Source organism: Haemaphysalis longicornis, unplaced genomic scaffold (genome assembly GCF_048455015.1).
Source record: "Haemaphysalis longicornis isolate Haplotype H1 unplaced genomic scaffold, Haemaphysalis longicornis Haplotype H1 scaffold_12, whole genome shotgun sequence".
In the NCBI taxonomy this organism is placed as follows: domain Eukaryota; kingdom Metazoa; phylum Arthropoda; class Arachnida; order Ixodida; family Ixodidae; genus Haemaphysalis; species Haemaphysalis longicornis.
In genome coordinates this window covers 111,869,548-111,881,829 of record NW_027526225.1, presented here as the reverse complement: position 1 = coordinate 111,881,829, position 12,282 = coordinate 111,869,548, and the positions used below count along the sequence as shown (strand labels likewise).

At 47.6% G+C, this 12,282-nt stretch overlaps 1 protein-coding gene across 3 annotated transcripts in view; it reads right to left on the bottom strand.

The window, feature by feature from the left end:
• Positions 1 to 12,282, bottom strand: part of LOC144163267 (receptor-type tyrosine-protein phosphatase T-like) — a 197,181-nt gene that overhangs the window by 41,852 nt on the left and 143,047 nt on the right. For all 3 annotated transcript variants that reach the window (XR_013320874.1, XM_077694146.1, XM_077694147.1), the window contains exons 16-21: positions 10,341 to 10,652; positions 8,812 to 9,102; positions 6,239 to 6,492; positions 5,662 to 5,737; positions 4,308 to 4,414; positions 3,316 to 3,499 (exon numbers count right to left, since the gene is read on the bottom strand). Coding sequence is in view for 2 of the 3 variants with exons in the window: in XM_077694146.1 (XP_077550272.1) it covers positions 3,316 to 3,499; positions 4,308 to 4,414; positions 5,662 to 5,737; positions 6,239 to 6,492; positions 8,812 to 9,102; positions 10,341 to 10,652 (1,224 nt within the window). In the remaining variant the exon portion in view is untranslated. The remainder of the gene's footprint in view (positions 1 to 3,315; positions 3,500 to 4,307; positions 4,415 to 5,661; positions 5,738 to 6,238; positions 6,493 to 8,811; positions 9,103 to 10,340; positions 10,653 to 12,282) is intronic.

Sequence of the window (12,282 nt, the reverse complement as noted above, 5' to 3'; positions counted from 1 at the left end):
ATTCCACCACGGCCTCCGCTGGTTGCGCGGAGCACCAGAAGCGTGGGGAATGGACTTTTCGGCGGCGTCGAGGATGTGCGCCGTGAGGAGTTGGGTAGCTTCTTCTACGTGTAGGTGTTCTATGGATGTGTGGTGTAGTTTGGATGTCTCTGTAAATGTATTCCAGTTAGCTCGTGCTTCATTGAACCTATTATGGGAAGATGGACTGCATGGGCCTTTACCTATGTATGTGAGTGAGGTGGGGAAGTGGTCACTACCATATGGGTCAGTGCCCACACCCCACTCGAGGAGAGGAAAGAGAACTGCGGAGCCAATCGCCAAGTCAAGACATGAGTATGTGTTGTGTCCTATGTTATGGTATGTAGGCTGTTTATTGTTGAAAAGGCATGCTCCTGAAGATGTAAGGAATTTCTCTATAAGGCGACCTCGGGCATCCGTGCGAGAAGAGCCCCAAAGAGTGTTGTGAGCATTAAGGTCGCCTGTCAGGATGTATGGTTCGGGCAGCTGGTCAACCAGCGCCTCGAAGTCAGAGCTTAAAAGTGAAACATCAGGAGGAATGTATATGGAGCATACCGTTATCAACCTATTAAATATTATCAAGTGTATTGCTACAGCCTCAAGGGTAGTGTTCAGAGTGACAGGGTGGCAGGCTAAGGATTTCCGGGCAATTATGGCCACACCGCCAGAAGAGTGTGTGCAGCCATCCCTGTCCTTTCTGAAGACCATGTAACTATTCAAGAAATTTGTATGCCTGGAATTCAAATGTGTTTCCTGAACACACATTACACATGGCTGACTAACATGCAGTATATCGTATACATCGTCAAGATTTTTAAGAAGGCCTCTACAGTTCCATTGAATTATGTTTTCTCTTCCAATTATTTAGTGTGAGAGCTACTGGAGTGTGTGTGTTTATGTGTCGTCTTTCGGGGCTGTGACTCTCGCCTTTTTTGGCTTGTCGGGAGGCTTTGGCGTCGGGACGCGTTCCTTGCGCTGCGTTGCAGGCAGGAACGGCCCGACATCCATGTCGTCGTCGGATGTCCGAGGGGTGCCCGACGGACCGGGCCCCCCGGACTTGGCCCCACCTCGGGAGCCCTTCGTTTGAGCCGCCACCGCCGAGGGCGTCCGGGGCGCCAGAGGCGGCACGGGAGGTGCGGTGGCGGTGGGAACCGGTGCGGGGCCCGTGGTGTCCATCACCTCGGTACCCTCCAACGCACTGGAGGACGGGGAGACAGAGGCGGGAGCGGCACCGGTCCCGACGGAAGAGGTTGCCACCACAACCGCTGCTGCCTCAGCAAGCGGCGTGGTGGCGGGTTGGGCTGCCAGAGGCAACCCAGAGGGGGGCGGCGGAGGGACCAGGTCAGACTCGCTGAACTGGGTCCCTGTGGAAACCAGACGCCGCTCCGCCCCCCGGCGAGCTGCGTCGGCGTACCTCCCCAGAGGGAAAGAGGCGAACCTCTTCCGGGCCTCTGGGAAGGTGATGTTCTCAGTTACCTTCACATTAATGATCGCCTTCTCCTGCTTAAACTTCTCGCATGTTCGAGAGTAGGCGGCATGGGGTCCCTGGCAGTTGGCGCAAGTGAGGGTTGACGATGGACAATTATCAGAAGGATGATCATGCTGAGCGCACTTTGCGCAGGTCAGACGACCACGGCAGGAGTTGGTTCCGTGCCCGAACCGCTGGCACTTAAAGCAGCGGCGCGGGTTTGGAATGTAAGGACGAATGGAGCATCGGATGAACCCTGCGTTGATATGGTCAGGAAGTGAGGAGCAGTTGAAGGTCAGGATAATATGTTTCGTGGGGATTATCTTATTATCTCTACGCATCGTGATGCGGCGCACGGCAGTGACACCCTGATCCTTTAGACCTTCAAGAATGTCGGCATCTGTCTCGTTAAGAAGATCTGCCTCAGAGATCACACCCTGCGAGCTATTCAGGCTGCGGTGGGGTGTGACCCTGATGTCCAGATCGACCATTTTCGTCTGACCAAGAAGTGTGGTTGCCTGCTGTTGTTTTTTTACTTCAACAAGGACTTCACCTGTGCGTTGTTTTTTGGCATTGTAGGTTTTCCCAATTATTCCATCAAGGTATTTTGTAATCAAAAATACTTATTGTGAAGCAAGAGGGCGGGCTGAGTCAAGAGATTCGATAACAAGGAAACGAGAGTATTTGTCTGGCTTTGGGAAGCTACTGCTTGAATGTGGAGGGAAAGATACTTCGGTGCGGCCCCTTTTCAGGGACCGATCTCGTTTGGAGGGGGGTTTTGAATTTTCCATACAGCGTAGAAAAAAGCAGGGGACGGGGGTACTTTCTTCTCAAACCTTACCCTGATAGCCTGAGAGGTCCCGGAGCTCCCTGCCTGGTAAACAGACAGGGAGCCCATCCGCCGGAGCTTGACCTGGGCTCCAACGGCCACCGTTTGAGGCTTCTACCCTTCACCTTTAAACACATCACCACGGTAGGTTACAGTTTATGTTGGGGGCTCGGGGTCCGCGGTGTCGCCAACACCGTCACCATGAATACTCAAGGTGCCCCGTGCGGGGACCCGTTGAACTAACAAGCTCATGACTCGTGTTAAATGCGACGTTCCTATGCCACATTTTGTAACAGCAGTATTTGTGTTCATCAGGTTAGACGAGGGAGGAAAGGAATTGAGGGATGGCTTTACTGAGGTTGTACAAACTTCAATGTCAGCAAAATGATGTCACAAATTATACATGACCTCTTTAGAGGTACTATAGTGCTAGGAGATGCATACACACACTGGCAATAATACGTAATCTCTCTCTTTATCTGCAGACTATATTTTTATGCAGAGAATATACCGCTGCCTCACAACGAATGGTGACACTATGGTATTGATTTTTGATATAATTTACCTATTTATAGTTTCTTTAACCAGCCCCGTGTGAGGGCATGGGCTTTTTTCCAGGTAGTAGTATTAATGTCTCATGACTACGGACGATGGCCGATCGACAGGCAATGTGATGCTCTAAAAGAATGCATGCGGGGAGGAAACGACTGATTGATTGATTGATTGATTGATTGATTGATTGATTGTAGGGTTTAACGCGCCGACGCAACGCAGGCGATGAGGCGCGCCGTAGTGGAGGGCTCCGGATTAATTTTGACCACCTGGGGATCTTTAACGTGCGCCGAAATCTCGAACACACCGACGTTTTTGCTTTTCGCCTCCATCAGAAAAGCGGCCGCCGCGGCCGGGAATCGAACCCGCGACCTCGTGCTCAGCAGCGCAACGCCTTAGCCACTGAGCCACCGCGGCGGGTATGCGGGGAGGAAACAAGACTTCTCACCACGTGGCCTGGTGTGGACTGTGATCTTCACTGGCTTGCCGTAACCAGCTGACGTATTTGCAGACACTTCCGTCACGTACGCTGTGCCAGCTGCCAGCCCATCGAATTTCACCTGTCTTGCTTGTGGCCCCACTTCTTTTGTCGCGTTTTCCACAGCCGGTGGATTTAGATTAACCAGAGTGACCTAATTAGACACAGAACAAAAAAAAGGAATAAAGATGAGAGGAGTGTAAACAATGAAATTCCAGTTGAGATCAAATTCGAATAAAATAGTTATGGATGCTAATAGCGAAAAATTCTGACAACCAATAGTCCACATAGAGTGCATGCAAACAGTATCGTCGTTATCTTTAGGTTACTAGCCAATACCGGCATACAGAAGAATTGGTGTTCATAAGAAACGTCGCATATTTCAATGCAATCAAGTGACATGTATGCAATGCTACGTTACGCAGCTTGAACACTGCTCCCTCTAATGCGGCAGGGAGCCCCCAATTACCCGGGATCATTGGAGTGGATTACACACAATCGGAAAGCTGAGAATTTGAAGTGCCGAAGCGACACCAACGTTATGACGTGTGCTGAGGTTCAAAAACTGTGGATCGATTTGTACTCCCTAAGGTTATTTGACGTGAACCCAATGTTGTGTAAAGAAGCGGCCCTGTCTTTTGCTTCCATAGTGTGTTAAATCATTCTCTGCACGCACTGCTTGCTCTAACTTGTTACAGCAGCATCTTGATACAGCATTTACCAGAACCTTGCACACCAGCGTTCTAGCAAGCACGTCCATCAAGCATTTTCATTCCGTAGAAAAACCGTTTACAGGTTGGCTTACAAAAACCCCGCCTGAAAAAAAAAAAACTAGCCTTTCCTGCCGCGAAAAAGGTTTTCTTTCTTTACCCATGCAGACAGTCGACAAGGTTTATTTTTCTGTTTTAGGGTTGCCATTGGCTGAGCAGAATGCACATCGAAGTCAGTCTTCAAGGGCGCACCTTGTAGCCTAGAATGACACCGTTGGACAGACTTGGCTCCTTCCAGGCGACAACGACGGAAGTTTCTTGTCGGCCCTCCTGATAAACCTGAGACGGTGGCCCAGGTTCTGAGGATGGCAACAAGGAAATAATCCCGTTTGTTTGACAAGAAATGCATGCACAATATGATCACAGCTTAATTCCTCGCGACTCCTCTCAAATTGTGGCAAAACTACAGCAGAGGCGTCAAAGTGCACTATTTTAAATACTGGTCACTTGAAATGTCCCATATATGGCTATGAGCTTCAATAGAAAAAAACAACTATAGTAGTGCATAGCTATATTTTTCCAGTACAGTACTAATGGTTGATGTGGGCCATTTTTAAAGCACGCAACATATCGTAACAGCTGCTTTTCTTTCCAAGGATGAATGCACTGAATAAATAGTGTTATCTGTACACAAGCTGACTGATAATGATGACAATGATGAGGACATCCCCCATTTAACCCACATATGACACATGACTGCCTGCCATGCTTTTCATGCGCCTTTGTTTCTTTTTTTATTTTCAAGTTTGTGGCAATTATCTTTCCAGACTTCCCGTCTTTTTTATTTAGTACTTTTTTAGGTTGCGAAACACAAAAGTGGCTGAGCTGATAAGAGCATTTGATTAAAAAAACAACTGTGTGAACTGCGTATTGTTATCATAATATGCCATGTTGACTTACATTTTGGCGTGACTTATCTTTTGGACTTGACTTATCTTTTGGTGTGCACAATTCATCCGCTGCTGAGACGAAGCTTCAAAATACGCATACTTTTCTCAGTCTACACATCATGTGTAGATGCCCATGGACAGCCCTTGCGCGCTTTTCCCACTAGATCCGTGATGCTTTCCATGGCTATTTGCAAGTCCAATGACCACAAAAGAAATTCACTGACAAGTTCACAATCGGCGTTTTAGTGACATGAGTGCAATATCATTACACCATGTTTCCTCTCAGACCCCCGAAGACAGTGTTCTAGGTAAAGACATTGGGGGGAAATTTTGTCAAAAATTAGATTTTAATTGCGGGGGACAGCAATGTATAGGGGTCCGAATCGGCTCACAGCGTGTTGCTCTAATCAATCACTTACAGCTCCGAAGTGCTATGTGCCACACCGCCACTGGTAATCCCAAAAATTGTTCCCAAAAGAACGAACATACAACCCCCTGCCACGTGTAAACATCCTGCACCAGTACCCTTCCTTCACAACATCCAAGAAGCTCACTGAAAAAGTGGCGCCACCTGGTCAAACATTTCAAAACTTGCATTTGATGACTGCCCCAGGAGCACATGCTTAAAATGAATGAAACAAACCACAGTGACTTACTTGACTCTCGTGTTTCAGCTGTTATCATGTTGCTGCGTTCACTCCATGACTGTACACCCTTATTCTTGGCCGTTACCTTTATTGGAAGGTGTGTAAGGAAAATAGACCCCATTTCAGTTGGAATGCCATTTACCCTCACGGCTAAAAGCAAGCACTCCAATCATGAGTTCTTTTAAAAAAGTTTCCGCAGGAAAAAATTGGGATCTTTTCAGTAGCATCTGCTCTCTTTGCTCTCATTCACTCAAACAAACGATAACAGCTAAAACCATTTTATGAAGTTCAACTTTGTAAAAGTCAAATAATTAAATTAATAATTACTGTATTGTCAAATGGAGGTTCGAAACCTTGAAATCTGAAGTGGGTGTCCAGCAGAAAAACAAGATGAAGCAACTAACATTTTGTCTTTCCGTTCATTCATCTTTGTTACACTTAATTTTCCGTAGAGCAAACCTAAACTAGGCAGTCAAAACAAGTTTGCACATCACAGTCCCTTCCTCAACATGCACATCACAGTCTCCTGACCCTTCTTCAAGACTGCAGACACCAGTCGCAATACAAGCGCCTGTCATGCTCTTACAAGCACGTCGTATGCCTTGTTGGGAAGCAAGGGGGACAGGATGGCGCAGTGGTGCCCGGCCCGGACTTCGCTGTCACAACTAGCTTGCTGTGGCGTTAAAGAGAGGCCATGTTGGAACAGGGACTGTTGGGCCGGTTTGAAGTGAACGACGTAATGATCGAGGACGCCATGGGGTGGGTACGGCGGCAGCCAGCTGACGAGCAGCTGCTGGCTGCTGGCACTGTACACGGTCAGGTTGGTCGGAGGTGGAGGCGCTGGGAAGGGCAGAAAAAGTCAGTTCAGACAAATGAGACACTGTTACTCGGTTAACTGTCAGAGAACAATGCAGAGCTAGAAAGCGGACTTCTGGGGCGGTGTTCTCGTGTTTTGTTCGAGCAAGCCCTTACTGGCTAAAAGCGAACAGCCGTATGCGACACCATGAAAGCACGGTGGAGCTATGAGCGGCGGCTTCTCGGAGAAGACGATTAGGAGATGACGATTTTTCGTCGCTTTCTTGTTGGTTCGCTGGCGGAACAATAAACACATAAAAGATAGTTTAAAATAGGTTTAGTTGTTTAAAATGTGTTTACAAGAACAGTTGCGCAAAAGTTAACCCAAAGCCCGCATACGTCCCAATAAAACGGACGCAAAACGGACGTCTTCAAAACGGATAAACACGAGAATACTGCCCATGATTTATTCCTGCGTCATCAGGGTCCGCATGTTTCCCAATGTCTTATTATCCCATCTCCGACAGAAGAAGTTTTGAAAAGACAAAGACGGAAACCACCGCGAGAAAAGTAAAGAAATAATAAATTCCTCGGGGGCACTTCAGTCTGCTTACATGCTTGGAAGGTGGAAGTTTGGTGGTGCTAATTAAGAACTTCTGTACTGGCACATCGTAATTGCGTTTATTTCTCCACTTTCGCGTCTTTGTCCTTTGGCGCGAGTTACGTACTCCAACTGGCTTCTTTTCAGCTACACCGTGTATGCGTCTCTTTCTTCGCCTTACGGCGGAAATTCTGTCAGTAAGCAGACTGGCATGCACTACAGCTTCCCCAGAATCAACGTTCTGCGCAGCTAGTGTGCAACTGTTCTACCCACGTGCCATTATGTTCCGGTATCACGTGACACGCACTATACTACAACCTTAAGCGGTTTCGAATTCATAGTTTTGTGAATTTGGTGAAGCGGAGCTACCAGCTCCACAAGCTCCCAACTCCCAAAAAAAGGCCATGTGCTACAATGAAATGAACAGCAACATCTGCTTCCCTATTTCCCACCGTGGAGATAGCAAAGTTGGTATCACAGTGGGCTGCTATAGTGGAGATCCGGGTTTAAAAACAATCGTCAAATTTGCATCACATGATTAAAAAAACAATCGTTACAAGCTAGTGCCGCCTCCCATTATCGTAGCTGTAACGGCCGGAAAAACCTGAATTGAATCACAGAATACCACTTGTGTTTGTTTATTCTTAACAGTGGCGGCCATTTTCTTGACCAGACAACTATAAAAGCCACAGCAACATGGCTGTTTTTTACCTTAAAAGTACTGATTACCTATGTGGCACATTTCGTTTATTGTGATAACTACGTAGTTTTAGTTTAGATTGTGGTGCAGTGCGGGGTGTTTTACAATTATTAAGGCAAAATCATTTGCCCCATTCCGAAAAAAGCAATGTTGTTGTTGTTGTTAGCAATGCTGCTCAGCATTTTCTCACACACTGTTCACTGTTAGTTCCACTCAAAAAAACTCCAAAAATCACTTACACGGGCACAAGTAGCACGTCGTGTTCTTGCACTTTAAAAAACCAATGTGAAAATAAGAGGTAAAAATTGTTATTGGCTGCGATTATTACTTGTTTGAAGGTGACTGCTTGGTTGCAGTTGATCGAGTCGAACTGGTGCAAGAGAGAGAGAGAATAACTTTATTTCTGGTGAGACTCAGTCCTAGCGAGTGTCCTTTAGGTTAGGGGGGTGCGCCAGGTCATATAAAGCATCGATGTGACACTTTGCCATTTAAAAGAAAGAAAAACGTCAAATTTTTGGGGGGTATAGTGCACTGAAGCTATAGAAACCTGGGCTATGAGGTGCGCCATAGTGTGGGGCTCCTGGTTAACTTTGCCCAATGGGGGTCTTCAACATGCACTAAAATCTAAACCCACGGGCGTTTTTGCCTTCCTTTTCCATCTTAAAAGAGGATGTGATGGCCGGGAATCGAACCCACATCCTGGGGCTCAGCAGATCAACGCCTTAGCCACTGAACCATCACAGTGGCTATAGTGGCTATTTTGTACTTAAAAGATATGTATGTGTGCGCATGGGGTCCACCCTTCTAAGCCAGGCATCAACATGACCTATGCAAACGTGTTCCACCAGGAACGCAGCAATCCACCAATGACAGCTGATGCTGTAAACTTTCCATGCATGATGAAACCCGTGTGGCAAGTTTTGCATTAAACCGTGGGGATCTAAGCGTGTCCGCTACATGAAGCCTCAAAGCCTCTCACTCACAAGATGAGGTGTGAACACCAAGAAGGCTTTCCAGAATTCAAACTAAACCAGGTTTTAAAAAACGCCGCTCTTAAACATACCATCAGGCAAAGTCGTGAATGTGGCGTTGGCGCCGGGTCCAGTGCCAACATTGTTGTTGGCGGAAACGGTGACTGTGTATTCGGTGAACGGCGTGAGGTCGTTCATGGTCACGCTGTTTGTGTTCACCTCTGACAAGACTGCATTCGGCTCCCACTCGGCCGTGGATGAGCGTACGAGTCGGTAGCCGATGATGGCGCCATTAGCCAGTCGGCAGTCGGGCTCCCGCCACGACAACTGCGCTGACCGGATGCCTACTTGAGGTTCCTCAAGGCGTGGTCGACCCTCGGGAACTTGAAAAAAAAAGTTTTTCGACAGTTTTTCTAAAACCGAGTAAAAGCACTGACCCAATAATTCAATCAAGGCCGAGAAAACAGCACAGTAAACAAGGCTTCAACAATTAATGACCACTGATTGGGCCTTGAGGGTTATTTTGCCAGGTACAAAATCTACCCCGTATTAAGTACTTTTCCTCGAGGACAAAACGCTCGAACCACTTGTGAAAATCAAGACCATGATCTGGCTTCCCGCTCAACTCCTTTCAGTGGCGAGTAGTGGGATGACCTACCACACCAAACATAAGGAGAGCAAAACCACAATGATTCTTTATTCCCTTCCAACAAAGGGAAAATTTGAAGGCCAACTGCACTCAAAATTCCGACCTCTTGAAAACCCTATTTTTGTATAGTCTGCTTAAAAATAAAACAACATGCAAAATACAACAGCTTAAATACGGGCGCGGACGCCGTAAGCGGCCAGCAAAAATCGGCGGTTTTGAAACCGAAACCGAGGAGAGCGCGGCCATTGCAGTGACGTTGCAGTCGTCCGGCGCTCGGCCGGACGGTCACCAGCTCGGGAGAAAGTCTGCGCCCAAGCTCTACGCGCGCACGGCGCAGCACATGGGTGAAGCGTCCGTACCAGGGCTCGACCGGTTCTCCAGCTGCGTGGCTGGCCAGAGGAATAAGGCCCCCTCTGCTGGAACGTAAATGGCGCGCCATGGCTGTTTACGCGATCCCCCGGCAGGTGCAGCGTGGTCTGCGGCGGAGCTTTTTTAAACGCTTCTGACTTATTAACGAGGCGTTTCACGGGGATACCGCTTGTGCCCCAGCTGATTTGGGGGCTATTACTACGCAATAAAAATAAATTTGGTAGAGGTGAAATTTGAGTGCAGTTGGCCTTTAAACAGTACTGACGACTACAATAAATACATGACCTTTTTTTCTAATGAACATCAGTAAAGCTTCAGAAAAGTTGCTCATGTGAAGCAAAGACCTCCCATTTCTTACTGTTTATTTTGCAGGATAACATTGTGGTTTGTGGAAAGCTTCTGACCATGCTATAGAAAGTCTCATGCATGGAGCAGTATTAATTCAAACAAATTCATTCCAACTAGTCGAACCCAGCAGACTACTATCGCTTCATCTTCACTAGCACCAACAGTGTGATGAGTCATCACCCCTAATAGCAGCCACATCCCTATATTAAAATGTTTTCAAGAAATTCAAAAAGAAGAAACCAAGAGGCAACAAACCCTCCTCTTGGGTGAACCCTTCGAAGGCCCTCCAGGGCCCATCAGCAATTGTTGTGGCCCAAATGAAGATTCTGTACTTTGCACCAGCCGTCAAGTTCTTGACTTCAATCGACGTCACGTTGGCTGGCACAGAGACATTGACTATCAACGCAACTTCAAACTCAGAGCAGTTCCGCTGGTAGAGCCCCACCACATCGAGGTGCAAATTGTAGGACCGCAGGTTTCCGTTGGTCAGGGTGGGCGGAAGCCATTGGAACTGGTACACCTTTGGCGATCTCCGCTCCGCAGAAACGCTGGGCACCTCACCGGGGGCTGATGCACGAGAATACAACCAAAATAAACGGTCAGGTAGGGACGAAAAATCGGAGAAACGAAATTCAGGGCAGGCCAATGTTAATGTCTGCCAGTTTCGGTTCAATCATTGCGCTTCAAAACGCACTTGGCCCTGGCGAAACACTCCTCCTCTCACTTTTTCTCGCCCCGCCTGTCCTCGGCGCGATAACCATCCTCCACGGCGATAACGGCCACCGCTGCCACTGCTGCTGTAAGGCAAGCCGAGCGCGCGCATCTCACGTTGCGGAAGAATTCTCGCCTGTGCTTTCTCGGACATTACAATGCAGAAAAAGAGACGCCAAGAACACCAGGGGAATCGCAACCAGAAGTCTTTTTGCATCGTGGTATCTAAAATGTGAGAAACGTTTTCGTATGCCATGAAGGTGAGCTGGAGAATAGGACTTGTGTCGTGCGTGCGCCGCGCTTGACGACAACTCTATATTGCATTGCGCACCGGTGTTTCTTGCCACACGTCGCATTCGCGTACTTAGGGCGAATAACGAATAAAGCGTTCAATTGGGATTTGCGCTGCCGTCTGTACTGCCAAACTGGTGTACACTGACCTGCCTTGGCCGCGTTAGCGGTGAGCCGGTGGGGTTTAACGGAAGCAGCGGTGGCCGGGCGGGTTGAGGAAGGGGCAGAATCAAAGGCCCCAAGTGGGTGCGACCATCAGCTCTTCCCCTATCCACAGCATCTCCTCGTATGGTTGTCATGACAATAATAACGCTTCCAAGAACAACATGGCGGCAACGTTGCTACGGCAATCACTACGCAATAACGTTTCCCAAGCTCACCAGGGGAGTATTCGGCGCTAGTACCGGAATTACCCCGGATGCTGGGTTGAAGGCTAAGAGGCGGCAGGGTTGGCCTCTTCTCTAAGAAGACTTACGGAAGGTAATTTAGGTACTAAGGAATCAATTTCGGCCAACATTTTTAGCGTAAAGCATAAATCAAAAGTACATCACACACTAAATTCCTGCACTGCGAAGTCGCAGTTGCAGGTGGACATAATTTGCGATTGCCTGTTCTGCTCCGCAACAGTGCAGCTGCTGGCGATCGCCTATGGTGGGGGCTTCAGGGAAAATTATACACAAGCTTTATTAAAAAATATTACCAGCCAGGAATTCTTTAAACCAAATAGGAAACAGTGTTCTGACCCGAAGGAGGGGTCTGTATTAGTATACAGGTTATTTCCCCCAAACCCAGCCATTGTGTCGTGGCGGAGTGGACTAAATTGTCGCCCCCATTCTATTAAAGTGGTCAGTTCGAATCCCCCAAGGTCTTGTTCTTCCTTTTTCTGGAGCGGCTCTTCAAGTGGCGCAGTTTGCGTATCATATTCGCGAATCCAAAACAAAACTTTTTGATTGAACTGCGGAACTATCATATCAAACGTCAATATATCTTTTAAGTCATTGGCATGATTTGTTCAATTTTTAACTCCTGCTTTGTAGTTATATAAAAAAGGAAATTGTACTTTCAGAGGAAGCAATACTGATGTGTGTATTTTGCCAAATTAGTATGTCTTTATACGGTCAGTCGATCGCCCCTTTCAGTGCAGCCTGCCGATTCGTCTTGCGAACAAAAGAACGCCCGTGAAAGGAGAAGTTGT